General features: G+C 49.1%; 1 protein-coding gene and 1 pseudogene across 1 annotated transcript; both read left to right on the forward strand.

Moving 5' to 3' along the window:
* Positions 1-550: 550 nt before the first annotated feature.
* Positions 551-3,581, forward strand: LOC139013835 (histone lysine acetyltransferase CREBBP pseudogene; annotated as a pseudogene).
* An 11,236-nt stretch (positions 3,582-14,817) lies between these two features.
* On the forward strand, positions 14,818-18,212 carry LOC139002789 (histone lysine acetyltransferase CREBBP-like). The gene is made up of 2 exons (XM_070403917.1): positions 14,818-14,959; positions 15,791-18,212. Exons 1-2 carry the CDS (start codon positions 14,911-14,913, stop codon positions 16,375-16,377), a joined length of 636 nt encoding a protein of 211 aa, XP_070260018.1. The 5' UTR covers positions 14,818-14,910; the 3' UTR covers positions 16,378-18,212.
* The last annotated feature ends 7,355 nt before the right edge of the window (positions 18,213-25,567 follow it).

Below are 25,567 nucleotides of genomic sequence, written 5' to 3' on the forward strand. Positions count from 1 at the left end.
AAAAAAAAAGACCGTACCCTTTTATGTAATGATGTTTACTTTGAATTTATATTAGTTCACACAAACACTCCATCCATGCTTTTGTTCCGGCCCTCCGGTCCAGTTTAAGAACCCATTGTGGCCCTGGAGTCAAAAAGTTTGCCCACCCCTGGACAGATAATTAATCGGGGCATAATTGGGACAATTGGTCTGATGGATTCATTTAACAAATGAAATGAAATCAATATTATTTCACAAAATGAGTCCATAGGCCAGTACTTATCCCCCATGTCTGGTTTTGTTTTCGTCCAACTCAACTGAATTCTCTGTAACTGCTCCACCACTTATCAGGGGGTGAACCAGAGCTTCCGTCTCCATCCTCGTCCCTGCAAACGTCTCTGCCTGTTGTCCCAACCGGAGAACAAACCCAAATCTGTTGTCCAAGGATCTGGGAGGAAAACAAGTCCTTCTGGAGATCCCCGCGCGCGGGGGGCGGGGGGGGGGGGGGCGGGGGAGGCGCGGGGAGAGCGGAGGCGGGAAAGGGGCGGAGGCAGCAAAGGGTGCAGACCGCTTCCGGATTTCTGTCTTTAGGCAGCTAAGAGAAAACGAAAGTTAAGGCATAGTTTTCTTTTCTTCTTAAAGCTTTTTTAGGAATTTGTAAGGGTCGTTGTAGGAGCGAAGGAAGAATAGCACGAGGCCGAAAGAGGTAAAGAAAAATGTATGAGGTCATCTAGAAAGTAGATGGGCTGAGCCCCTAAATGGTGCCGCACCCAGAGATCGGGGGTCAGAGTTTTTAAGGACTCGAGGGGGCTGTTCTTCAGCGGGGATTCTCCGGGCGAGTCTGGAGGGACGGTGTCTGGTCTGAGAAAGGGAATGTGGCAGCAAATAGCCCAACAAAACCGTAACTGGTGTCTTGACCCCTGAGAAGGTAAGTTTGCATGTATTTCTGTGGTTTTGAAGGTATTTGACTGAACAAGTCTGTTCTCTCTGCTCTTCTTTCCTAGGTTCCCTAGCGATGTCGGTGGAGATGCACAGCCAGGGCCAGGACCGCCGTGTCCTCACCTGCACTGAGTGCAAGCAGCGGGTGGAGACAGGCTGGCACTGCCCCGGGTGCCAGGACTACGACCTTTGCATCAACTGCTACAACACCAAGGGCCACACCCACGAGATGGTGAAGGTGGGGCTGGGCCTGGATGAAGAGGCCGAGGAGGGCGATGAGGGCGGCAACCAGGGGGAGATGCAGTTCAGGAGCCCCCTGGAGTCTCGGCGCCAGGCCATCCAGGGCTGCATCCGGTCTCTGGTGCACGCCTGCCAGTGCCGCGACGCCTACTGCTGGCTGAAGTCCTGCCTGAAGATGAAGCATGCTGTGCTGCACACCAAACACTGCCGGCGCAAAACCAATGGAGACTGCCCAAGGTGCAAGCAGCTAATCGCCCTTTGCTGCTACCATGCCAGACACTGCCAAGAAAACCCATGCCCCGTTCCCTTCTGCCTCAACATCAAGCGAAAGCTCCCTGAGCTGCGGCTCTGGCGCCGCCAGCAGCGGATTGGGAAGCGCCTGCCGCAGGGGTAGCTCATGCGCCAGCGGATGCCACCATGAACTCCCGTCACGTGCCTCAGCCGTCTGCCATCCCCTCCTCGAGCACCACCCTGGACACCCCCACAGCAGCCCAACACACCCCAGACACCACAGCCTCCGACTCAGCCCCAGCCCCAGCCTGTAAGCATGTGACTAGCCGGCTTCTTCAGCTCGGCCTGAACTTAGCCCCACCCGTGTCCACGGCGAAGCCCACTAACCTTAGCTCCAGCCCAGCCTGCAGCCCGGCTTGCAGAACCTGAACGCCATGCAAGCCAGCGGGCCCCGACCTGCTGTCCCTCTGCAGCAGCAGCAATGGGAGGCCTGAACCACCAGGGCCAGGCCTTGAACATCATGTACCCGGGGCGCAACCCCAGCGTGGTGAGAATGAACCACAGCACAGAGAGATGCCGCGGAGCAGCAGCAGCGGGAGCAACAGCAGGAGCAACAGCAGCAGCAGCAGAGCAGCAGGAAGGCAGCGCTGGCATGGCTGCAGACCTGGCAGGACATGCCCAGTTCCAGCAGCCTCAGGGACGCTGATGCCACCCGCAGCCACGCAGCAGCAGCAGATCCAGCAGCAGATTGGGTCCCAGGCCAGCCAAACCGTGTTAGGGCCTAACAGGCATATTCTGTACCTTTCCCTGCCCTCAGTTTCTCCCCTGTGCTCAGTACTTTCTATTGTCCCCGCTTGAGGCTCCTGTCTTCTCTGCCGTTTCCTGTTATTCTCATTTCAGGTGTCACAGGTGACAAGTAAGCAGCTGAGAAAAGCAACGCTAGACCCAGCTTCCTGCAACCGCCTGCACCTCCATCTGACCCACAACGAGACATAAATATCCCGCCCTCCCTACTCTTGCTTGCTGAAATGGATATGCTGGTGTGTATTAATAATACCATTTCTAGCCCTAACCGGCTTGGCTCAGTGGATAGAGTGTCAGCCTGGAGACTGAAGGGTCCCAGGTTCAATTCTGGTCAGCAGCATATACCTTGGTTTCAGGCACATCTCCAGTAGGATGTGCAGGAGGCAGCTGATTAACGTTTTTCTCTCATTGATGTTTCTAACTCTCTATCCCTCTCCCTTCCTCTCTGTAAAAAAAAAAATCAATAATATATACAGTGGGGCCTTGACTTACGAATTTAATTCGTTCTATGATGGAGCTCATAACTCAAATTACTCGTATGTCAAATCTTAAAGTGAACGAGTGAGACAATGATGCTGGGCTGATGTTGTGGCGTTCACTGTGAGGTTTGCTGCGCCAACTAGCGGTGGGGTATCTGAAGCTGGCTCGTAACCCGAATTTTAGCTTGCAACTCAAAGCAAAAAATTGGCCAAGAGACAGCTCATATCTCGAAAAACTCGTTAGTCGGGACACTCGTAATTCAAGGCCCCACTGTATTTTTTAAATTAAAAAAATAAGATTTCTAAATGCTCACAACGTCTTTTGACCTGTCTGCTGTCAGCATGGACCTAACACACCCCATAAGCCCCAGCAGCACATGCTCTCAGAGAGCCACAGGCCTCTCCTCCCTGGCCAGCAGATGGCCATATCCCTCAGTAGCCAGGTGAGATATCAGGCCCCTGTTCCGTCTCTAGACTCCAGTCCCAGCCTCCACATTCCAGTCCATCACCACGGATACGCCCCAGCCTTCACCACACCACCTCTCCCCCGAGACTGGTTCTCCCCACCCAGGACTCCCAGATACCGTGGCCAGCTCCATAGATCAGGGACACTTGAGAAACCCCAAATATACAAGGCTACCACAGCTGAATACCCCCACAGGAGTGTATTGCCCAGTGAGCTGTCCCTGATCGGTGACACCACAATAGACACCCTAGAAAAGTTTGTGTAGGTTTTGTAGCATTGTGAGAAAATCACTTTTTTGTTCAATGTTCTTCGACCATTTGTACTGAAATTCAAGAATCTAGGCTGTTTTTATTCCTAGATGGAACTGTTACTTCCAAGCCACAGAAGGGTCGATTGCTTTTCAAAGAAACAATAAAAATATGTTTTTGTTTAAAACCAGTTGATTTAAATGTCTCTCTTTTTGCTTCCTTAAAAAATTTTTTGTTCCTGTGAGGGGATAATTGATGGTGACTCATGCTTTCTTAATAGGAAAGAAAGTTCATTATATCCATATTCTTAAGATTTTAAACATTTATGTTTAAAAGAGAAGAAAAATAATATTTAGAAACTGCTTCCTGAAATAATGCAAGCTTATAATGTATCCTGACGACTTTCTGACATTGTGGGGAGATTTTTTTTCTATTCTTTACTCGGGGTGTTCTCAAATTATTGACCGTGGATGATAGGAATTTGCTCCAGCGTACACACACACTCACCCACACACACCACACATCCATCTATACATTCTGGCTTAAGCCAAACTCTTGTCAAAGATGTTGAAAATGTTGCTTAGTTTCTCTGATAAAACTGATTTCAGACAAAAATAGGGATGATCACTCTCTTAGACCATGCTAATGTTAATAGAGAAGAGCATTCTTTCTTCTATGTGAAACTTGAGGAAAGCAAGTCTAGTGTCAATCATGCCAGTGCTATAATTACCATAGATATGAAAATACAAGAAGACTCAATCACTATAGTAAATTACCAACTCATATCTTATATTGTTAAATAAACTGAGTGCAATACACAAAGAAAAACCAAATAACTATACCTTAATGATGTACTGAGTTCCTCAAAAAGAAATCCAGCCCTAGCCGGCTTGGCTCAGTGGATAGAGCGTCAGCCTTCGGACTGAAGAGTCCCAGGTTTGGTTCTGGCCTAGGGCACATGCCTGAGTTGTGGGCTTGTTCCCCAGTAGGGGGTGTGCAGGAGGCAGCCAATCAATGATTCTCATCATTGATGTTTCTATCTCTCCTCCCTTCCTCTCTGAAATCAATAAAGAAATATATTAAATCAATAAATTAATTAATTTTTAAAAAAAGAAATCCAATTTGGAATTGTGAATGGAATTGCACTGCCTCTGTAGGTTAATCATTAATTCAATTAGGTCTTAATAAAGCCATCCAAGATGAGGCATTCTATATTAGGTCATTCAGTACAAAAGCATGGGAAGTGCTCTGCTTATTCAGATCATCTTGGATTTTAAAATTTCTATAGCAGTTTTAGGGTTAATGCCCAGATATTTTGTGATCCTTATTGCTACTGTGAATGATTTCTTTTTAATAATATTTTCTAGTAGCTGTTGTGGGTGGGAGAGATGCTGTTGATTTGTGCAGGCTGATCTTGTATCTGGCAAACTTGCTGAATCTTATTATAATTTGCTTAAGTCTTTGTTTTATTGTAAGCTGACATCTTGTTCTCTCTCTCTCTCTCTCTCTCTCTCAGCACTCCCCCACCCCATTTAATTTCTATGGTGGGTGGTGGAGGTTGGGGAGATGACTCATTAGGAAGGAGTAGAAAATGTCTCCTCCTCCCCCCACCTCAGGGAGAGGCCTGGGCCTCTGTGATGCTCACATCGGGGTTCTCCACAGATTCCGAGAGACACCTGCTAGTCAGGCTGCTGACCACTGTGATGGGAGGAAAGGTGGCCTAAGTCCTCTGGTAGCAGGAAAGGGGAGGAGAAGGTCACCAAAAAGAGAGGGAGGATTTAGAGGGGGGAGTATCAAGAAAAGGATACGACTCCTGAGAGGGACTTCGGTGGATTGGGGTTGGTTTGGGGACTGGGAATTCTCAGGGATGGTAGATGGTAAAAGAGTCTATGGTTCCAGAAGACTCTTTACTTATTGATAGTTGGATCAGAGACCCACTACCCAGCAGTATCACCCAAAGAAGCCCTGGTCACCTAATGTGGGGCAGTGGGAGGAGCTTAAGCCCCTGGGAGACAGGAATGGGCACCTCCCACCACCAGCCCACACTGACCAACTGATAGAAGCCCCATCCCATCACTGTCCTGGTCACCATGCTTTGCTGGGACCTTAATGCCCAAAGCTGTGGGGGTCCAGGAACTTCCCAGGAACGGAACCTCCTGCATCTCAGAGCTCCCACAAGTGAGAGCTGGATCCTCAAGCCACAGACAAGTTGGGGCCCCACACTTGGTTCTGACAAGAAGTTTTACTGAGGGAGAGGCCAGAGTTGAGAATGTTTTCACTGGGCAACTGGTTTTCCTTTTTTAATGGCAGCTGTAGTTGAGTGTTACTGTTGCTTTGGCCCTAGCTGGTTTGAGTCAATGGATAGAGCATCAGCCTGCAGACTGAAGGGTCTCAGGTTGGTTTCCAGGAAAGGGCACACGCTGGGGGTTCGGGCTCGATCACCAGTAGGGGGTGTGCTGGAGGCAGCCGATCAATGATTCTCTATCATTGATGTTGCTATATCTTTCTTTCTCTCACTTCATCTCTGAAATTAATAATAATCTTTTTTAAATTTAAATTAAACCTTTATTGTTCAGATTATTACAGTTGTTCCTCCCCCCCCCATAGCTCCCCTCCACCCAGTTCCCACCACACCCTCTGCCCTTAGCCCCCCCCCCCCCCCCCTCCGCCACTGTCCTCATCTATAGGTGTACGATTTTTGTCCAATCTCTTCCTGCACTCCCCACACCCCTTTCCCCAGAGAATAGTCAGTCCACTCCCTTTCTATGCCCCTGATTCTATTATATTCACCAGTTTATTCTGTTCATCAGATTATTTATTCACTTGATTTTTAGATTCACTTGTTGATAGATGTGTATTTGTTGTTCATAATTTGTATCTTTACCTTTTTCTTCTTCTTCCTCTTCTTAAAGGATACCTTTCAGCATTTCATATAATACTGGTTTGGTGGTGATGAACTCCTTTAGCTTTTTCTTATCTGTGAAGCTCTTTATCTGACCTTCAATTCTGAATGATAGCTTTGCTGGGTAAAGTACTCTTGGTTGTAGGTTCTTGCTATTCATCACTTTGAATATTTCTTGCCACTCCCTTCTGGCCTGCAAAGTTTCTGTTGAGAAATCAGCTGACAGTTGTATGGGTACTCCCTTGTAGGTAACTGACTTTCTTTCTCTTGCTGCTTTTAAGATTCTCTCTTTGTCTTTTGCTCTTGGCATTTTAATGATGATGTGTCTTGGTGTGGTCCTCTTTGGATTCCTTTTGTTTGGGGTTCTCTGCGCTTCCTGGACTTGTAAGTCTATTTCTTTCACCAAGTAAGGGAAGTTTTCTGTCATTATTTCTTCAAAAAGGTTTTCAATATCTTGCTCTCTCTCTTCTTCTGGCACCCCCATAATTCGGATGTTGGTATGCTTGAAGCTGTCCCAGAGGCTCCTTACACTATCTTCATATTTTTGGATTCTTTTTTCTTTTTGTTTTTCCAGTTGGGTGTTTTTTGCTTCTTTGTATTTCAAATCTTTGACTTGATTCTTGCAATCCTCTATTCTGCTCTTGGATCTCTTTATAATATTCTTTATTTCAGTCAGTGTATGCTTAATTTCTAGTTGGTCCTTGTTCATATCCTCGAGAGTCTCACTAGATTTATCGAGGATCTCGCTAAATTTATTGGCGGTTTCTAGAAAATTCTTGAAAAACCTTATAAGTGTGGTTTTGAACTCTATGTCCAGTCGTTTGCTTTCCTCCATTTCTGTCATTTGTGACCTGTTTCTTTGTGTCCACATTTTTTATGCTTCCCTGTGTTGATAGAGTGGCTTTGTGTGCTAGGTGTCCTATAGGGCCCAGTGGCTCAGTCTCCCCAATTACCTGAGGTGGACACTCTTGGTGCACCCCTTTGTGGGCTTTGTGCACAGTCTTGTTGTAGTTAAGCCTTGATTGTTGTAGGTATCACTGGGAGGAATTGACCTCCAGGCTGATTGGCTGTTAGAATCAGCTGTGTCTGCGGTGGGAGAACTTCTGTGCTGGAGACACCCTTCTGGGGCAAGGGTGAATGGTCCGACTCTGACCACTGGGTACACTGGCTCTTAGATTTCTAAGGAGGTGCTAATTTAGCCTCTGCCTGAGGCTACCCAGTAGGACAGGGGTGGGCAAACTTTTTGACTCGAGGGCCACAATGGGTTCTTAAACTGGACCGGAGGGCTGGAACAAAAGCATAGATGGAGTGTTTGTGTGAACTAATATAAATTCAAAGTAAACATCATTATTCATTTCAAAAGGGCCGGATCCGGCCCTCGGGTCGTAGTTTGCCCACAGCTGCAGTAGGAGCTATGGAGAGATCTGGAGATGCCTCTTCTTTGTTTGGGGTTTGGAGGTGCCCAGATGAGGCCCAGCTATGAAGCAATGCAAGCTGCTGTGGGGCCTTAGGCCTTCTTTTGGAAGCTCTGGGTCTTTCTGGCCCAGGTGCAGTTTGTGAGGTAATTTTCAGATTGCAAAGGGCCAAGCCTTTCAGATGCAAAAGACTCTGAGCACAGCTTGGGTGGGGCAGGGTCTCAGGGGATCAATAGGGTGGAGCAAACAGCTATGGCTGCTCCTCAGTCCTACCTAAGATGCCCGGCATCTCAGTGTTCCCTGGTAGTCACTGCAAGCACCTCTGAGAGAAAACCGCCCTCCAGTTCCGACTGATGCAAGACAGTTCAGTTTCTCCCCATGTGAGTCTGGGTCCCCAGAGACTCACCTGGAACTGGAGTTCAGAGCAGTCGGGAGCTTGAGACTCCCTCCTGATTGAAAGAGACAACCTCGCCCTCAGTTGCCAGCCCTTTCCCCATGCACCTACATACCTCTGCACTTTACTTCTGCACCTCCTCTGAGTCTCAGCGTGCTTTTCTCTTTCCTTCTAGTTGTAGAATTTCCACTCAGCCAGGCTTCCTGTGGTTCTGGATGATGTCCATTTTGTCTTTTAGTTGTATTTTTGAAGTGGTTGTGCAAGGCAGAAATTTCCAGTGTTTACCTATGCCGCCATCTTGGTTTCTCCAGACAGGTCTATTCTTGCGGGGACACAGTAGATGACTCAGTTCTCACTCAGATATCAGACCACTTAGTTTGGAAGTGGAGGGAGGTACAGGCCTGGCACCCTTTGTGAGCAAGCCATGAGGAGGCCACACTTTCTTTGTAAATGTATAACTCCAAAACAAGGAGGCTATTTGGGAGCAAAGAAAAGGGATCAATGGGATGAGAGTAAACTTGGTCCAGGATCATGCAGACCCTGAGTCTGTCCTGGTGCTTCTGAGAGCTGAACAGCCAGGCCGACCCCAGGCCTGTGGGTGCGGCCCGTGTTGCTGGGTGTTCGCCTTGTCCCCCAGCCCCCACATGCCAAGCTCTGTGCCCAGCTCCTAACCTGAGCTGACTCACTGGCTTCCACTTCCTCCCAGGAGGCAGCTGCACTCTTATTCCTATTTGATAGGTGGAGAAAATCAAATCCAAAACTCACTCTGGATCTCAGGGATAGACACAGGCAAAAAGGATCACAGCAAAGAAAGGGAGAACTGTGTGTCCTGGAGAGGAAGCTAGGAGAAGGGGCCAGTCCCCTGGGCCTTTGGCTATATTTCCCTTCCCCCAGGGACATACTTCTTGGCAGGGAGCTCTGCACCCCTCCCTGGTGGATCAGGCCTAAGCTGGCAGTCAGACATCCCTCTGGTAGCCTGGGAGCCCTTGGGGGATGTCCGACTAACGGCTTAGGCCCACTCCCCGTGGTGAGAGGGCCTAAGCCATTAGTCAGACATCCTTAGTGCTGCCACGGAGGCAGGAGAGGCTCCCACCACTGCAGCTGCACTGGCCAGCCATGAGCCGGTTTCTGACTGAGTGGTGCTCCCCCTGTGGAAGCACACTGACTACCAGGGGACAGTTCCTGTGTTAAGTGTCTGCCCACTCATAGTCAGTGCACCTCATAGTGACTGGTCATTTGTTCCAGTTGTTCAGCCCTTAAGGTCAATTTGCATATGACCCTTATTATATATTATATAGGATTCCACTGTGTGTGTGTGCATATGCCACTGCTTACTCAGTCAGGCCCTTATTGACAGGCATTAGAATTGTTATTACAGCAGTGCAGCTAGGCACTTTTTCACATTTTGCAGCATGTCTTAAGGAAGGGTTCCCAGGGCACTGCTCTGCTGCTACTTCCTCACAGTGACTGCTCTGCAAGACCTTCAGCCTGGTTATGAGACCCTAGCACCCTAATTCCAGCCTCCTCCTTCCTTTTTATGTGATTCACCTGGACAACAGAAATGGCAACAGAAAAGTGGCCTCGCCTTCATTGCTGTCCTCCCATCTCACACAGTGCATTGAGCTGGGGATGGCATTCAGAACCAGAATGGAGGTGTCAGCTTTCTTGTTTCTGCCACATGGGAAAGCTCACAGAAGCAAGTTGGAGTGCCAATCATTACAACCAATCGGGACCTAATTACCGTGTTTCACAGATGAGGAAACTGAGGCTTGGCTGAAGATCACATGCCTGGTCCATGGCCAACAGCCCTGGCTTTTGTCCTCTCACTGTCCCAGCAGTTTGGCAACAGGATTTCATTGTTGGAGTTTCAGGCAATCAAACAGCTTAAAAGGCAGAAGCCACCCCATACACCATGACCTTTTCATCTTCTCTGTGAAGGAAAGAAACCTCTCAGCCTCCCTTTTTGATGTATTATAATCATCTAGTGACTGATGGGCTAAAGTGTGTCTCCCCTGCCTCCCAAATTTATATGTTGAAGTCCTAACTCCCAGTACCTCAGCAGGTGAGTGACTTGGAGATAAGGCTTTCAGCGCAGTGATTAAGTTTAACAGGAGCTCCTGAGGGTTGGCCCTACACCAAAAAAGATGGGTGTCCTTTGAAGAAGATGAGATGTGGGCACAGCTGGCCCAACGGAAAGACGAGTGAAGACAGAGAAAGAAGGAAGCCGTCTACAGGCCAAGGAGAGAAGCCTCAGAAGAAACCAACCTGCCAACACCTGATCTGGGACTTCCAACCTCCAGAAATGAGAGAAAACATGTCTGTTGGCTAAGCCCCCACCCCCCCACCCCCCACCCCGGTATCTGATACTTGGTTTTGGCAGCCCCAGCAAGTGAACACAGTGCGTAACTAAGGATGGGTAAGAAGACAGCACCTTGCATGGGTAGGAGACTAATGTGCTCTCTGGCACGTCGCTTCCCTTGTGTTGCTGCCTACACATTTCTCCAGCTGCCTTTCCTCCTGATGCTTCCACAAGCCCGTCTCTTCCTGGCCTCTTCCCGGTGAGTGGATCTCTCTCAGCAAATGCTTCTGCATCTTGCACAGTCGGCAGTCCCTGGAGTGGTGAATTGGCAACAGCTTCAAATGGTGGCAGCTTCAGAAAGGCAATGGGAGCACCTGAAAGCTTTTGTCTCATTGGGCGCTCAGGACCACTTTTCTACCCCACCCGCTTGGGCAACTGTGGCAATCTTACCCTAAATGTATTTCTCCCCCATTTTCACGGAGGGTGAACGTGGTGTGCAAAACACATTTCTAATGACTGAGCTCTGCGTTTCTACCGTTTCCATCTTTGCTGAGTCATTAAGTCTTTAAATTCTTCAATATTTTAATGATTTTATAGTTCAGTGATGTTTTCATTCTCTCCTTACTCCCTTGCCCATAAGACTGTTCAGCAAGAGGCCACCACAGGGTGACTTCAACCTGGCCCTGCTCTGAATGTGTCCTTTCTTGTCAGCCTGTCTCCCGTGTGGGCCATGATTAGGGCATAGGCACATCACACCCAGCTTAGGGCCTAAGACAGTGAGAAGAGTTTCAATTACCCTCGGAAATCCTTTCAGAAGTTGCCACGTTGGAGACCATGATTCCATTTTTTGTTGCATTTGATGGACCAGCTTTTCCTCGAGTTTTGAGACAGAATATGTAGTGTCTGTTCAGAGCCCCAGGTGAAGAGTTGGCCTGTATCTAGGGACTGTGTTAGAACTACACAAAGCCTTGCTAATCATCACACACAGGAGGGGCCGGAGAGCAAGACCGACTGGGAGCAGCATATTCTCCTTCCTTCATTTAGTGGAATAGCAGGCAGAATTGCCAGCACTATTTAAATAGCTCTCTCTCTCTCTCTCTCTCTCTCTCTCTCTCTCGTTTGCCTGAGCACATGGCAATTCACAGCATGGCTAACATAGTAAAGAGAGAGACAGAGAAAGCACATGACTGGGCCCAGGATACCCAGGTTGCAAAGTTAATTCAGACATAAGCATGGAGAATGTTAAGACACAGGGTCTCGGGAGGCCATATAGTCCTAAATAGAAGTGGTTACTTTCTTTGGGGTTCAGTTTCCTCACCTGGAAGATGCAGTATTGGGGGAGGATGATCCTGAGGCTCCCTCCTGGAGCTCCTGACATTGGTGAGTTCAAGCTCAAGGCTCTCGGCTGAGAAATCCTGGCCACACAGAACAGCCTCCATAACCCAGTGAACTAGAAAAGCACCAGGCCCTCCACGCTCTGCCTGGGGATGTCACGAGAGAATATATATATATTGATTTCAGAGAGGAAGGGAGAGAGAGAGAGAGAGAGAGATCAGTGATGAGAGAGAATCATTGATTGGCTGCCTTCCTGCACGCCCTCTACTAGGGACGGAGCCCGCAACCCAGGCATGTGCCCTTGGCCAGAATCGAAACGGGGACTCTTCAGTCCACAGGCCGATGCTCCATCCACTGAGCCATACCAGCCAGGGCGAGACAGAATTTGGTAAAGTAAGAAGCAAGATGAGTAATGGGCGCTCTAAGGGATGCTGGGTAATGCACACAGCTTGTCCCTGCCCCCTGCCCTCTCCCTCCCCCTCCCCCCTTCCTTTAGTTCAGCAAATCTTATGTTAGTGCCTGATAAAGACAGGACAGGACTCTCTGCATTGGAAACGTAGAGACAGATAAGCTGTTCCTGACACTATGGGACTGTCCAACTTGCTATAATTTTGACTGTTTTATCCCAAATGAGAAAGCTGAGTGTTTTTGTTTTAGCGTGAGATCTATTAGGAAAAATTAAAAGCACCTTTTGGCCTTCAACTCCCACATTCACATCTCTTCAGGGCTGTGACAAGTATTAGTCCTTTTCACCAACTAGATCCAGTTTTACTCCTCCTGACACATAGTAGGATCATAGTTTCTAAGCCCCTGAAGTTAAGTGTGGCCATGAGCCTTCCTTTGCCAATGAAAGGAGAACACCATGATAGTTTACTTCCTCACAAAGCCTTAAGATCCAGCACATGGCTCCTGCATGGTCCTTCACTCCACGTGTAACCAGCAACACTCCTGATGGTGACAGCTTGCTGGCCCGTGTCTCTCACTGAGGACAGAGTGCAGTAGAGGAGTAGAGACCTCAGTGATCCATGATGGACATGTAGTGTGAGCAAAAAACAAAGTTCTGTTGTTTTAAGCCATAGAGGCTTAAAAACTGTTTATTACAAAAAAAAAACACCCCTATATAAAAGCAAAGACAATAATATTTCAAAATTGCTATACCATTACTTAGCTTCAACAATGATCAAGCTACAAGCCTTCGTTATTTGGTGTTTGCTCGTTAATACAGCACAACCTAGACAACTCCTGCTAAAAGCAAGAGGAAAGGGTGTTATTTTATAGAAATGCTGAATGAGTGACAAGTAGGCAAAGAGAGTGGAAACAGAATTGATAAGATCTGATTGTTATGCCTTATTTTAGTGAGATCATTTCTGTTTTTCTAATATTATAATTGAATGGCAATTTGGATTTTTCTTCTAGGAGATGCCTCCATTTACTTATTTTCCTCTAGAAATCTAAGCACATCTAGAAACCAGAAGCTTGAACTGCTTGGCAACTGCACTGGAATGCCAACAGGACTAAAGTTAATTGCCTACTTCTATGTAAACCCTATCAAGCACCATTAAACTTTTGGAAAATGTGATTATTTTCGTTTCAATATGCTTTAGAAAGGGCTTTCCTACTGAAGTATGTCTGCAATGTGTGCCTACATGTAAACACAAACCCGAGTTTTCCCAAATCTACAGTCAATTGTATCACAGCAGTGTTATAATAACGTTATGGTCATAAGGAAACCCTGTAATGTGTGGAAATACTTACGGTGTGAAGTGATTAATGTGTGAAATGTTTGCTGTGTGAAGACCCCAGTCCTGGGTCACTTCCACAACGTGGTGAACGCCCCACTACCTGGATGTGAATACCCTGAGCCAGTGGTTCTCCACCTTGGCTGCACATTAGAATCACCTGGGAATCTTTTTAAAATCCTGATTTCTGGGCCTCATCCTCCGGAAATTCTGTTTCTTTGTTATGGGGTGGGGCCACAACATTAGTAACAAAGAAACAGAATTTCCGGAGGATGAGGCCCAGAAGTCAGGATTTTAAAAAGATTCCCAGGTGATTCTAATGTGCAGCCAAGGTGAGAACCACTGCTAAAGCCCTTGAAGCGTACACACCCTGCTCCTAGCAAAGGCCCACACGGATGAGACACACGTTGTTGGCCACTGGCTGCATAAGCAACAGATTTTCTTCAGTCGCCGGCTCCTGCCTGGTGAGAGGAGGACTCCACGTCGCTCCGTGGGACAAGCCCCTGACTGATGCTCTGCTGTGGGGGCCTGAACCAAGTGCGGCCGCCTGTCTGTCTCCGTCTGCATCGTCCGTCTTTCGGTGTGCATCGCGGGGGGCCTTTGCTGGAGCCTAGGACCCACTAGGAGTAGGTAAGTAAACCCCGAGTGATTGCACACTGATTCTGTCTCGTGTGTTCATGTGTTCCGGTTCGGCTCAGCTGTCTAGACATTGAAGCACCAGGGCATAGGCCGTGATTGCTGACTCCTGTCACCTGCGTTTGTCCCACTAGGTCTAGACAGATAATTAATTAATCGGGGCATAATTGGGACAATCGGTCTGATGGATTCATTTAACAAATGACATGAAATCAACATTATTTCACAAAATGAGTCCATAGGCCAGTACTTATCCTCCACGTCTGGTTTTGTTTTCGTCCAACCCAACTGAATTCTCTGTAACTGCTCCACCACTTATCAGGGGGTGAACCAGGGCAAGTCAGCCCTGCATGAGCTTCCACCTCCTTCCTCGTCACTGCAAACGTCTCTGCCTGTTGTCCCAACCGGAGAACAAACCCAAATCTGTTGTCCAAGGATCTGGGAGGAGGACACGTCCTTCCGGAAATCCCCGCGCGGGGAGAGTGAGGTGAGGGGGGACCGGAAGGGGGCGGAGGCGAGAAAGGGGGCGGAGGCGGGAAAGGGGGCGGAGGCGGGGAAGGGGGTGGAGGCGGGGAAGGGGCGGAGGCAGCAAAGGGGACGGAGGCGGGGAAGGAGGCGGGGAAGGAGGCGGAGGCGGGGAAGCGGGTGGAGGCGGGGAAGGGGCGGAGGCAGCAAAGGGGACGGAGGCGGGAAGGGGGCGGAGCGCTTCCCGGTATTTGTCTTTAGGCAGCTAAGAGGAACCAGGAGGTTATGCCATAATTTTGTTCAATTTTTCTTTTTTTAAAAAAATGCTTTTAGGAATTTATGAGGGTCGCTGAAGGAGCGAAGGAGGAGCAGCACGAGGCCGAAAGTGGTAAGAAATTATGAATTTATTAAGTCATCTCGAAAGCAGATGGGCTCAGCCCCCAAATGGTGCCAGCACCCAGGGACGGGGGAGGCAGAGGGTTCAAAGGGCTCTACAGGGGCTTTTCCTGCGGGAAATTCTCTGGGCCGGTCAGGACCCTGGGCAAGGAAGGGACCGAAAGTGACTGGTCTGAGCAAAGGGACTGTGGTCTGAGCGGAAGGGACGGTCAGTTGCCAAATGATCTACGGGACAGTTTCCCGGGGAGGGGGTGTCGCTGAGGTGGTTTGATCAGACCTAACAGTGTAGGGAGCTGAAGGTCTGCGTGGACTCGTGGAGGTAAAGTTGCTGGATGCTGAGAATGGGGCTGTTTGGTGGAGTCCCTGATGTTTGGTCTCAGCCTGAGTGCATCCCCTGAGCTCGCAGTGCAGCTCTGCTGGCGGCGGGAGCTGGTCTTCTCAGTAGCGACACCACAGTGTTCAGTGGGAAGGGACGGGCCCTGGGCTTTGTGCACCGCCTGCCTCCGTTTTGTGCGTCCGCCTCCTGTGTCTCACACGCAGGCCTGTGTAGCTGCCGCTGACTTTCGGAGGCAACTCCCATATGCGGCCTGTGGAACAGCAAGTGCCTTCTCCCCACGGACCCACTGTTTTGTAGTTCATTCTGGTCACACAGGGACCTCCAGGTGCAGTGTTGTTCCTTGGGGGCACTGGTTCCGATGTAGCAAATAGCCCAATAAAACCGTAACTGGTGGCTTGACCCCTGAGAAGGTAAGTTTGCATGTATTTCTGTGGTTTTGAAGGTATTTGACTGAACAAGTCTGTCCTCTCTGCTCTTCTTTCCTAGGTTCCCTAGCGATGTCGGTGGAGATGCACAGCCAGGGCCAGGACTGGTGTGTCCTCACCTGCACTGAGTGCAAGCAGCGGGTGGAGACAGGCTGGTTCTGTTATCGGTGCGAGGACTCCGACCTTTGCATCAACTGCTACAACACCAAGGGCCACATCCACGAGATGGTGAAGGTGGGGCTGGGCCTGGATGAAGAGGCCAAGGAGGGCGATGAGAGCGGTAACCAGCGGGAGTCTCGGCGCCTGGGCATCCTGCTGCGCATCCGGATCATGGTGCAAACCCGCCGGTCCTTCCTGCAGAGGATCCAGTCCCTGGAGCACGCTTGCCAGTGCGGTGACGCCAACTGCTCGAGGACCCTCTGCCGGAAGATGAACCTTGTTGTGCGGCACACCAAGCGCTGCCAGCGCAAGGCCAATGGAGGCTGCCCAGTGTGCCAGGACCTAAGCCTCCGTTGCATCTACCATGCCCTACACTGCCAAGAAAACCCATGCCCCGTTCTCTTCTGCCTCAACATCAAACAGAAGCTCCGCAAGCAGCGGCTCCGGCGCCGCCAGCAGCGGATTGGGAACCGCCTGCCGCAGGGGTAGCTCATGCGCCAGCGGATGCCACCATGAACTCCCGTCACGTGCCTCAGCCGCCTGCCATCCCCTCCTTGAGCACCACCCTGGACACTCCCACAGCAGCCCAACACACCCCAGACACCACAGCCTCCGACTCAGTCCCAGCCCTGGCCTGTAAGCATGTGACTAGTCAGCTTCTTCAGCTCAGCCTGAACTTAGCCCCACCCGTGTCCACGGGGAAGCCCACTAACCTTCAGCTCCAGCCCAGCCTGCAGCCCGGCTTGCAGAACCTGAACGCCATGCAAACCAGCGGCCCGACCTGCTGTCCCTCTGCAGCAGCAACAATGGGAGGCCTGAACCCCCAGGGCTAGGCCTTGAACATCATGAACCCAGGCCCAACCCCATCGTGGCGAGAATGAACCACAGCACAGAGAGATGCTGCGGAGCAACAGCAGCAGCAGCAGCAACAGCAGCAGCAGCAGCAGCAGGAAGGCAGCGCTGGCATGGCTGCAGGCCTGGCAGGACATGCCCAGTTCCAGCAGCCTCAGGGACGCTGATGCCACCCGCAGCCATGCAGCAGCAGCAGATCCAGCAGCAGATTGGGTCCCAGGCCAGCCAAACCCTATTAGGACCTAACAGGCAAATTCTATACCTTTCCCTGCCCTCAGTTTCTCCCCTGTGCTCAGTGTTTTCTATTGTCCCCGCTTGAGGCTCCTGTCCTCTCTGCTGTTTTCCTGTTATTCTCATTTCAGGTGTCACAGGTGACAAGTAAGCGGCTGAGAAAAGCAGCTCTTGACCCAGCTTCCTGCAACCGCCTGCACCTCCATCCGACCCACACCGAGACATAAATATCCCGCCCTCCCTACTCTTGCTTGCTGAAATGGATATGCTGGTGTGTATTAATAATACCATTTCTAGCCCTAACCAGCTTGGCTCAGAGGATAGAGTGTCAGCCTGCAGACTGAAAGGTCCCAGGTTTGATTCCAGTCAACAGCATATACCAGGGGTCCTCAAACTACGGCCCGTGGGCCCCATGCGGCCCACTGAAAACATTTATCCGGCCCACCGGGTATTCTTGCCACTGCTGTGTGCATAGGAATTTGTTCATAGTTTTTTTTTAAACTATAGTCCGGCCCTCCAACAGTCTGAGGGACAGTGAACTGGGCCCCTGTTTAAAAAGTTTGAGGACCCCTGGCATATACCTTGGTTACGGCACATCCCCAGTAGGTGTTGTGCAGGAGGCAACTGATCGATGTTTTTAACTCTCTATCGCTCTCCCTTCCTCTCTGTAAAAAATCAATAAAATATATTTTTAAAAATAAATAAAATTTCTAAACTCTCACAACGTCTTTTGACCAGTCTCCTGTCAGCGCGGACCTAACAAACCCCATGAGCCCCAGAAGCACATGCTCTCAGAGAGCCACAGGCCTCTCCTCCCTGGCCAGCAGATGGCCACATCCCTCAGTAGCCAGGTGAGAGCTCTGGCCCCTGTCCAGTCTCCAGACCCCAGTCCCAGCCTCCACATTCCAGCCCATCACCATGGATACGCCCCAGCCTTCACCACACCACCTCTCCCCGCAGACTGGTTCTCCCCACCCAGGACTCCCAGTGGATCAGTGACACTTGTGGAACCCCAAATATGCAATGCTACCACAGCTGAATACCCCCAAAGCAGTGCATTGCCCAGTGAACTGTACCTGGTTGGTGACACCACAGTAGACACCCTAGAAAAGTTTGTGTAGGTTTTGCAGCCTTGTGAGAAAATCACTATTTTTCCCTTTCATGTTCTTGGGCCTTTTGTACTGAAATCCAAGCAGCTAGGTTCGTTTTATTCCTAGATGGAACTGCTACTTTAAGCAACAGAAGGGTAGATTGCTGTTTAAAGAAACAATAAAAAGCATATTTTTTGTTAAAAACCAGTTGATTTAAATATCTGGTCTCTTTTTGTTTTAAAAAAATTTTTTTTTCTGGGGCGTCATTGCTGGTGACTCATGCCTTTAGAATGGGAAAACAAGTTCATTATATGCATATTTTTTATTTGTATTTTTAAGATTTTAAACATTTATGTTTAAAAGAGAAGAAAAATAATATTTAGAAACTGATTCCTGAAATAATGCAAGTTTATAATGTATCCTGATGACTTTCTGACATTGTGGGGTGATTCTTTCCTATTATGTACTCTGGGTGTTATTGAATTGTTGCCCCTTCATGATAGGAATTGGCTCCTGCGTACACACGCACACGCCACACATCCATCTATACATACTGGCTTAAGCCAAACTCTTATCAGGCAGATGTAGAAAATGTTGCTTAGTTTCTCTGATAAAACTGGTTACAGACAAAAAATAGGGCTGATCACTCTCTTAGACCATGCTAATGTTAATAGAGAAGAGCATTCTTTCTTCTATGTGAAACTTGAAATGAGGAAAAGCAAGTCTAGTGTCAATCATGCCAGTGCTAAAACTACCATAGATATGAAAATACAAGAAGATTCAATGACTACAGGTAGAGTACCAACTAATTTCTTTATTGTTAAATAAACTGTGTGCAACAGATAAAAAGAAAAAACAAATAATATTACCTAAGTGATGTATTGAGTTCCTCAAAAAGAAATCCAATTTGGAATTTTGAATGGAATTGCACTGCCTCTGTAGGTTAGCCATTAATTCAATTAGGTCTTAATAAAGCCATCCAAGATGAGGCATTCTATATTAGGTCATCCTGTCCAAAAGCATGGGAGGTGCTCTACTTATTCAGATCATCTTAAATTTTTAAATTTGTATAGCAGTTTTAGGGTTAATGCTCAGATATTTTGTGATCCTTACTGCAACTGTGAAGATTTCTTTTTAGTAATATTTTCTAGTAGCTGTTGTGGGTGGGAGAGATGCTGTTGATTTGTGCAGGCTGATCTTGTATCTGGCAAACTTGCTGAATCTTATTAGTTATAATTTGCTTGAGTCTTTGTTTTATTGTAAGCTGACATCCTGTTCTCTTTCTCTCTCTCTCTCTCTCTCTCTCTGTAAAAAAGCACTACCCCTACCCCCTTTAATTTCTGTGGTGGGTGGTGGAGGTTGGGGAGATGACTCACTAGGAAGGAGTAGAAAATGTCTCCTCCTTCCCCCACCTCAGGGAGAGGCCTGGGCCTCTGTGATGCTCACATCGGGGTTCTCCACAGATTCAGAGAGACACCTGCTAGTCAGGCCGCTGACCACTGTGATGGGAGGAAAGGTGGCCTGAGTCCTCGGGTAGCAGGAAAGGGGAGGAGAATGTCACCATAAAGAGAGGGAGAGATTTAGAGAGGGGGAAGAGGACCAAAAATATGGAAAGACTTGTGGGGATCGTGGATGGGTGTGGCCTGGGAATTCTCAGGGATGGTAGATGGTAAAAGAGTCTATGGTTCCAGAAGACTCTTTACTTATTGATAGTTGGACCAGAGACCCACTACCCAGCAGTATCACCCAAAGAAGCCCTGGTCACCTAATGTGGGGGCAGTGGGAGGAGCTTAAGCCCCTGGGAGACAGGAATGGGCACCTCCCACCCCTCCTACCACCAGCCCCCACTGACCAACTGATAGAAGCCCCATCCCATCACTGCCCTGGTCACCATGCTTTACTGGGACCTTAATGCCCAAAGCTGTGGGGGCCCAGGAACTTCCCAGGAACGGGACCTCCTGCAACTCAGAGCTCCCACAAGTGAGAGCTGGATCCTCAAGCCACAGACAAGTTGGGGCCCCATACTTGGTCCTGCAAGAAGTTTACTGAGGGAGAGGCCAGAGTTGAGAATGTTTTCACTGGGCAACTGGTTTGCCTTGTTTTATGGGCAGCTGTAGTTGAGTGTTAAGGTTGCTTTGGCCCTAGCTGGTTTTACTCAGTGGATAGATTGTCAGCCTGCAGACTGAAGGGTCCCAGGTTCCATTCCAGTCAAGGGCATGTGCTGGGGTTGCGGGCTCAATCCCCAGTAGGGGGTTTGCAGAAGGCAGCTGATCAGTGCTTCTCTCTCATCATTGGTGTTTCTATATCTTTCTTTCTCTCCCTTCATCTCTGAAATCAATAAAAATCTTTTGTCAAAAAATGTTGCTTTGGGTTGGAAACTTCTCTGCACACCGGGAGATGGTGCAATGGGGCCGCCCTCTCCCCTACAGGGCACTGGCACTGACTAGGCTGCTGGAGGCAGGATGGGGACCCTCTGGTTTAACAGCCCTGATTGGTGACTCAGAATTCAGTTGGGGGCTGAGTGGCTATAAAATCAGCAATTGGAAGCCTGTGCCCTCCTGATCCCTCTTCAAGGGTTTGCCTTGGATGAACTGATGGCCACATTCGTGCAGCTGTTCTTTGCTACCTCTGCTGCCCTCATTGCTTCTTTTTTGGCTGCCTTTCATGAATTCGGCACCTCAGGCACCCAGACCCCTGAATGTATGAAAACCCTCCTAGGAATTTGCTTTTTATGATAGAGATCAGCATAAGCAGAGACAGCCAGGCAGGTCTGTTCTTTTGGGGACACAGTAGATGCCTTACTTCTCACTCAGATGTCAGACCACTTAGTTTGGTAATGGGGGGAGGTACGGGCCTGGCACCCTCTGTGAGCAAGCCATGAGGAGGCCACACTTTCTTTGTAAATGTATAACTCCACAACAAGGAGGCTATTTGGGAGCAAAGAAAAGGGATCAATGGGATGAGAGTAAACTTGGTCCAGGAACATGCAGACCCTGAGCCTGTCCAGGTGCTTCTGAGAGCTGAACAGCCAGGCGGACCCCAGGCCAGTGGGTGAGGCCTGTGCTGCAGGGTGTTTGCCTTGTTTCCTGTTTCTGCCTGTCTCCACAGGCTGAGTGGCTGGCAGTGACTCAGCTTTCTAAATGGGCCATTTACTGCGAAGATGATAGGAAAGCCCCAGAGTCTTCTGCCTGGGAGTTACCCAAGTGAAGTCCCACATGCCCTCCTCCAGCCTCCCTCCCTACAGCATCGTTGGGCCTCCAATTTGAAAGGATCTCTTCTGTTCTGCGACCAGAAACCTCCCCAGGGGAGGGCTGAGCGGCATCAGGAGAGGACTCTCCCGGGGAGAGAGCAGCTGACACGTCTCCCAGCCCTCACACGCCAAGCTCTGTGCCCAGCTCCTAACCTGAGCTGGCTCACTGGCTTCCACTTCCTCCCAGGAGGCACTATTATTCCCATTTGGTGGATGGAGAAACTGAATCCAAATCCATGCCTGACTCACTCTGGATTTCAGGGATAGACACAGGCTCAACTTCCCCTGAATAAGAAGAGAAAAGGACCACAGCAAATAAAGGAGCCCTGTGTGTCCTGGAGAGGAAGCTAGGAGAAGGGGCCAGTCCCCTGGGACTTTGGCTATATTTCCCTTCCCCCAGTGACACACTTCTTGGCAGGGAGCTGTCTGTGGAAAGCCAGGCCAGAGCTCTGAGTGGCTCTGTGGCTCCTGCGGTAGCTGGGCTTGAAGGAGAAGCTGAGAGGGCTGCCTACCCCGGCAGGAGGCTCTGAACCTGCGGGGCTCAGTCCACTGCAGGCTTAGGAACTAAATGCTGTTCAAACATTCGCTCAGCACTGCCCAGGAGCAGCCCTGGCTGAGTCGGGAAAGCTGAAGCATTGAACAGAAATGTGGATGCAATGACTCTCCATGGCTCCGGCCTCTGCTCCCCTGTGATTGGCCAGGTCTCCCTCACCCAGGGGCCCAGTTACAGGGACAAGCTCTGCTGCTAAGCTGTGGGACCAGGGATGACACTGACACACCCACACAGTCACCAAGCGCCTGGGACGGCCAATGCTCTTCTGAGCTACAGAACTGTTTCCAACAATATGTGAGATGTCTCCCCCCAGATGCCCTCAGAGCTTCTGAACTCACCAGTTCAAAATAGAACACCCAACTTGTCTTCTTATCTTCTCTCCTGTAGGCAATGGCCTCACCTTCTCCTGTCACCTAAGAAAGTGATGAATCAACCTGATTCCACTGCTCCTCTCCTCCTCCCCACCAGCTGTAAGTGATTCTCTCTCCTGGTGCCTTTGCCTTTATGAAGTCCCCCCGCCCCCTGCCCATGACCTGGAGTCAATAGCTACGCCTGGGTCCTGGCCCTTCCCGGGATTCTTGAGCCTGAAGCACGGAGTTGAGCACTTCTTTCCTCTCTGGTTACTAGATGGGAGGCTGGGAATCTAGAGAGGCCAGTGGACTGTGCCCTGCTCCTGGTCTGAGCCTGTCTGCAGCCAGACAGAAAGAGCCCCGGCTGCAGAGAGAAGCGCTGATGGATGCGGCGAGAGCCGCTGAGGAGATGGAGCTCCGCATTCAGCCGTGCTTGGGCCCGGCCCTGTCCTCCCTCCAACCCATCCAGGGTTCTGTACCATCTTTGCCAATGTTTTGTTTTTGTTTTAAATCAAACTACAGAGAAGTTTACAGAATCCTCCAATGCACATCCACCTACCCTTCCCCCAGATCCACCAGTTGTTAGGCATTTAGCCCCATCTGTAGTTTCACTTCCTCTGTCTCTATGTATACACATTCTTGTCCTGAACTATTTGAAAATAAGTTGCTTATGTCATAACACTTCTCCCCTAAATATTTCAATGTGTACCACCTAAGAACTTGAACATTTGTCTACATTGTTACAATATCATTCAACTTAACAATGATATGATAATATTACATAATATATACCCATATTCAATTTTTTCAATTTAAGATCCAATCATGGCTGACAAATTGCAGTTCGTTGTCCCCTCCCTTTAGTCCCCCGTGTTCTAGCAGAGTCCCCCCACCCTTTCTTGTACTTCGTGATGCTCATGTTTTTGTAGTTCTTCTCAGGGCATCACATTAAGAGGCGCATGCTATCAATTTGGCCTGTAATTGGTGTTGTTCCCCTTCTGTCCCCCAATATCCATTCTATGCGTCATCAGTAATGAAACTTTGCAGAATAGGCCAGGTTTCCCATCTTCCCTTGCAGCAAGGTGTGGTTGTGTGACTAAGTTTTGAGCAACGGGCTTTAAGTGTAACGTGCAATGTCTGGAAAGTGCCCTCAAAGGACGAGGAACAAGCCATTTTCCTTCTTTCCTCCCTGCCCCATGGTGCTTCCTAATCCGCTCCTCTTCCTTGTTTTCCTCCACAGCACATCACACCATTGATATATTATTTATTTTGCTTATTTTGTGTATAGTCTGCTCCCTCTGTAATGTAAACCCCATGAGCAGTGCTGGTATATAACAGTATATTTTTACCAGTTGTTAAAATAGTGAAATATTTCGGTACCTATTGGTGACTAGCCACTACTCCCAAGTTCCCATGGACCCCACCCTCATGGCACCTCCCGGGTACCCAACAACCTTAGTCTGCTCAGGCTGCCATAACAAAATTCCATAGACTGAGTGGCTATGACAACAGCAATTTATTTTCTCACAGTTCTGGAGGCACAGAAGTTCAATATCAAGGTGATGGCCAATTGGATTCCTGGGGATAGTTGGGCACTCTTCCTGGCTTGCAGATGTCTGCCTTCTCATTGAGAGAGAGAGAGAGGGAGAGAGAGAGAGAGAAAAGGAGAAGAAGAAGAAGAAGAAGAAGAAGAAGAAGAAGAAGAAGAAGAAGAAGAGGAGGAGGAAGAAGAAGAAGAAGAAGAAGAAGAAGAAGAAGAAGAAGAAGAAGAAGAAGAAGAAGAAGAAGAAGAAGAGGAAGAAGAAAGGAGAGGGGAGAAGGGGCAGAGATGGGAGGGGAGGGGAGGAGAAGAAAGAGAGAACTCTCCAGTGTCTCCCTTTTTTTATAAGGGTACTAATATCAGCAGACCAGGGCCCCATCCTCCTATCTTCATTTACCCTAACTATCACTCAAAGGCCCCATCTCCAAATACCATCACACTGGGGGTTGGGGGTTATTGCTTTAACATAGGGATTTGGGGGGAACACAATCATTCAATCCATAACACCAACTAAACAGGCACTGACTCACATAGCAGGGAGCTTCCAGGACCCTACTTCTGGATCAGGGCCAGTGATGACTCGGTGAGTCAGTGCCCAGGCCAAGCCCCCGAGGTGCTCAGTACCAACCTGCTGGATGCATGCACGCTGGGTTCCAGAGTGAGGCCAAGCCCGCGAGGTGCTCAGTACCAACCTGCTGGATGCATGCACACCGGGTTCCAGGGTTAGGCCAAGCCCCCGAGGTGCTCAGTACCAACCTGCTGGATGCATGCATGCCGGGTTCCAGGGTGAGGCCAAGCCTTTCCACTGTCCGCCTCACACTCAAGAGGAACTGGAATCAGGTTTTTCAATAAATAAACATCAGGAAAATACCAAGCAGAAATTCTGGACTATTTTTAAACAAAGGATTTCTTATACCTTTTCTCAAGTTTTTTCTGCTCCCATCCTACCCCATAGGGGAAATCATTTTTTTTTTCTTGAGCTAAGTAATTGCCGGGCCCTTCCCTATATCCACTGAGGAACCAGAGAGGGTGGGAGAGGCAACAACAGTTTGAGGTCGGGGCGGGAACTCAAAGTTGTCTCTCAGTTGGCGCTGGGCTGGCTTCCTCAGCAGAGAGCTACAGTGGGCTCCTATTTCCATTCAATATCAATGTCAAAGACAGCTTGAGGTCTCCTTTTTGTAAATCAGTAAGAAATTCCAACAAGGGAAGATGCACAGAAGAGAAGTCGTCCGGGGTGGAAAGGCCGGAGGACTCAGGAGGAAGTGAGAAAGGGAGAGGTGTGCGGAGCTGAGTGCTTTATGAGAGCTGACTGCCAGCTGTCCAGGCTCTGGCGGCTGTTGGCTTCTGAGAAGAGGCCACAGGGAAGTAATGAGTCGGAGAGCATTCTTACAGGCTTTCCCAGTGCTGCTGCACGCGCAGAATGGGAGGAAACGCAGTCCTGGTCTGACCTAACCATCGGTCCTTCTTGAATCAATATTGAAAGCTGTCATTTTTCTCCCTTCCTGGTGGCAAGGTTAGTGGAAAGAAGTTCAACTAAAAATAACGTCTTAAGCCTATTAATTTAGAATGGTCAGAAAGAAAAGGAGACTAGAGAAGAAAGAAAACTCCTGCCTTTATTTCCTGTTAATGGGGCCCGGGAAAACTCTCTCCTTCAAATTCTTGAGCTGTTTTCTCATTGTTATGTGGCATGTGCACAGAGCGTGTGCTCTAGAGTTCTCAGGCTTGGCGCTTAACTGGGACAAACAACATGGGGACCTGGTATTTCTCAATGTGCCTGCAGCAAGTTAACAACGCCAAGAAAAAGTAACTTTG

The sequence above is a fragment of the Myotis yumanensis genome, unplaced genomic scaffold (genome assembly GCF_028538775.1).
Source record: "Myotis yumanensis isolate MYYU_CA2020_CCGP unplaced genomic scaffold, mMyoYum1.0.hap1 SCAF_1, whole genome shotgun sequence".
NCBI classification, from domain to species: Eukaryota; Metazoa; Chordata; class Mammalia; order Chiroptera; family Vespertilionidae; genus Myotis; species Myotis yumanensis.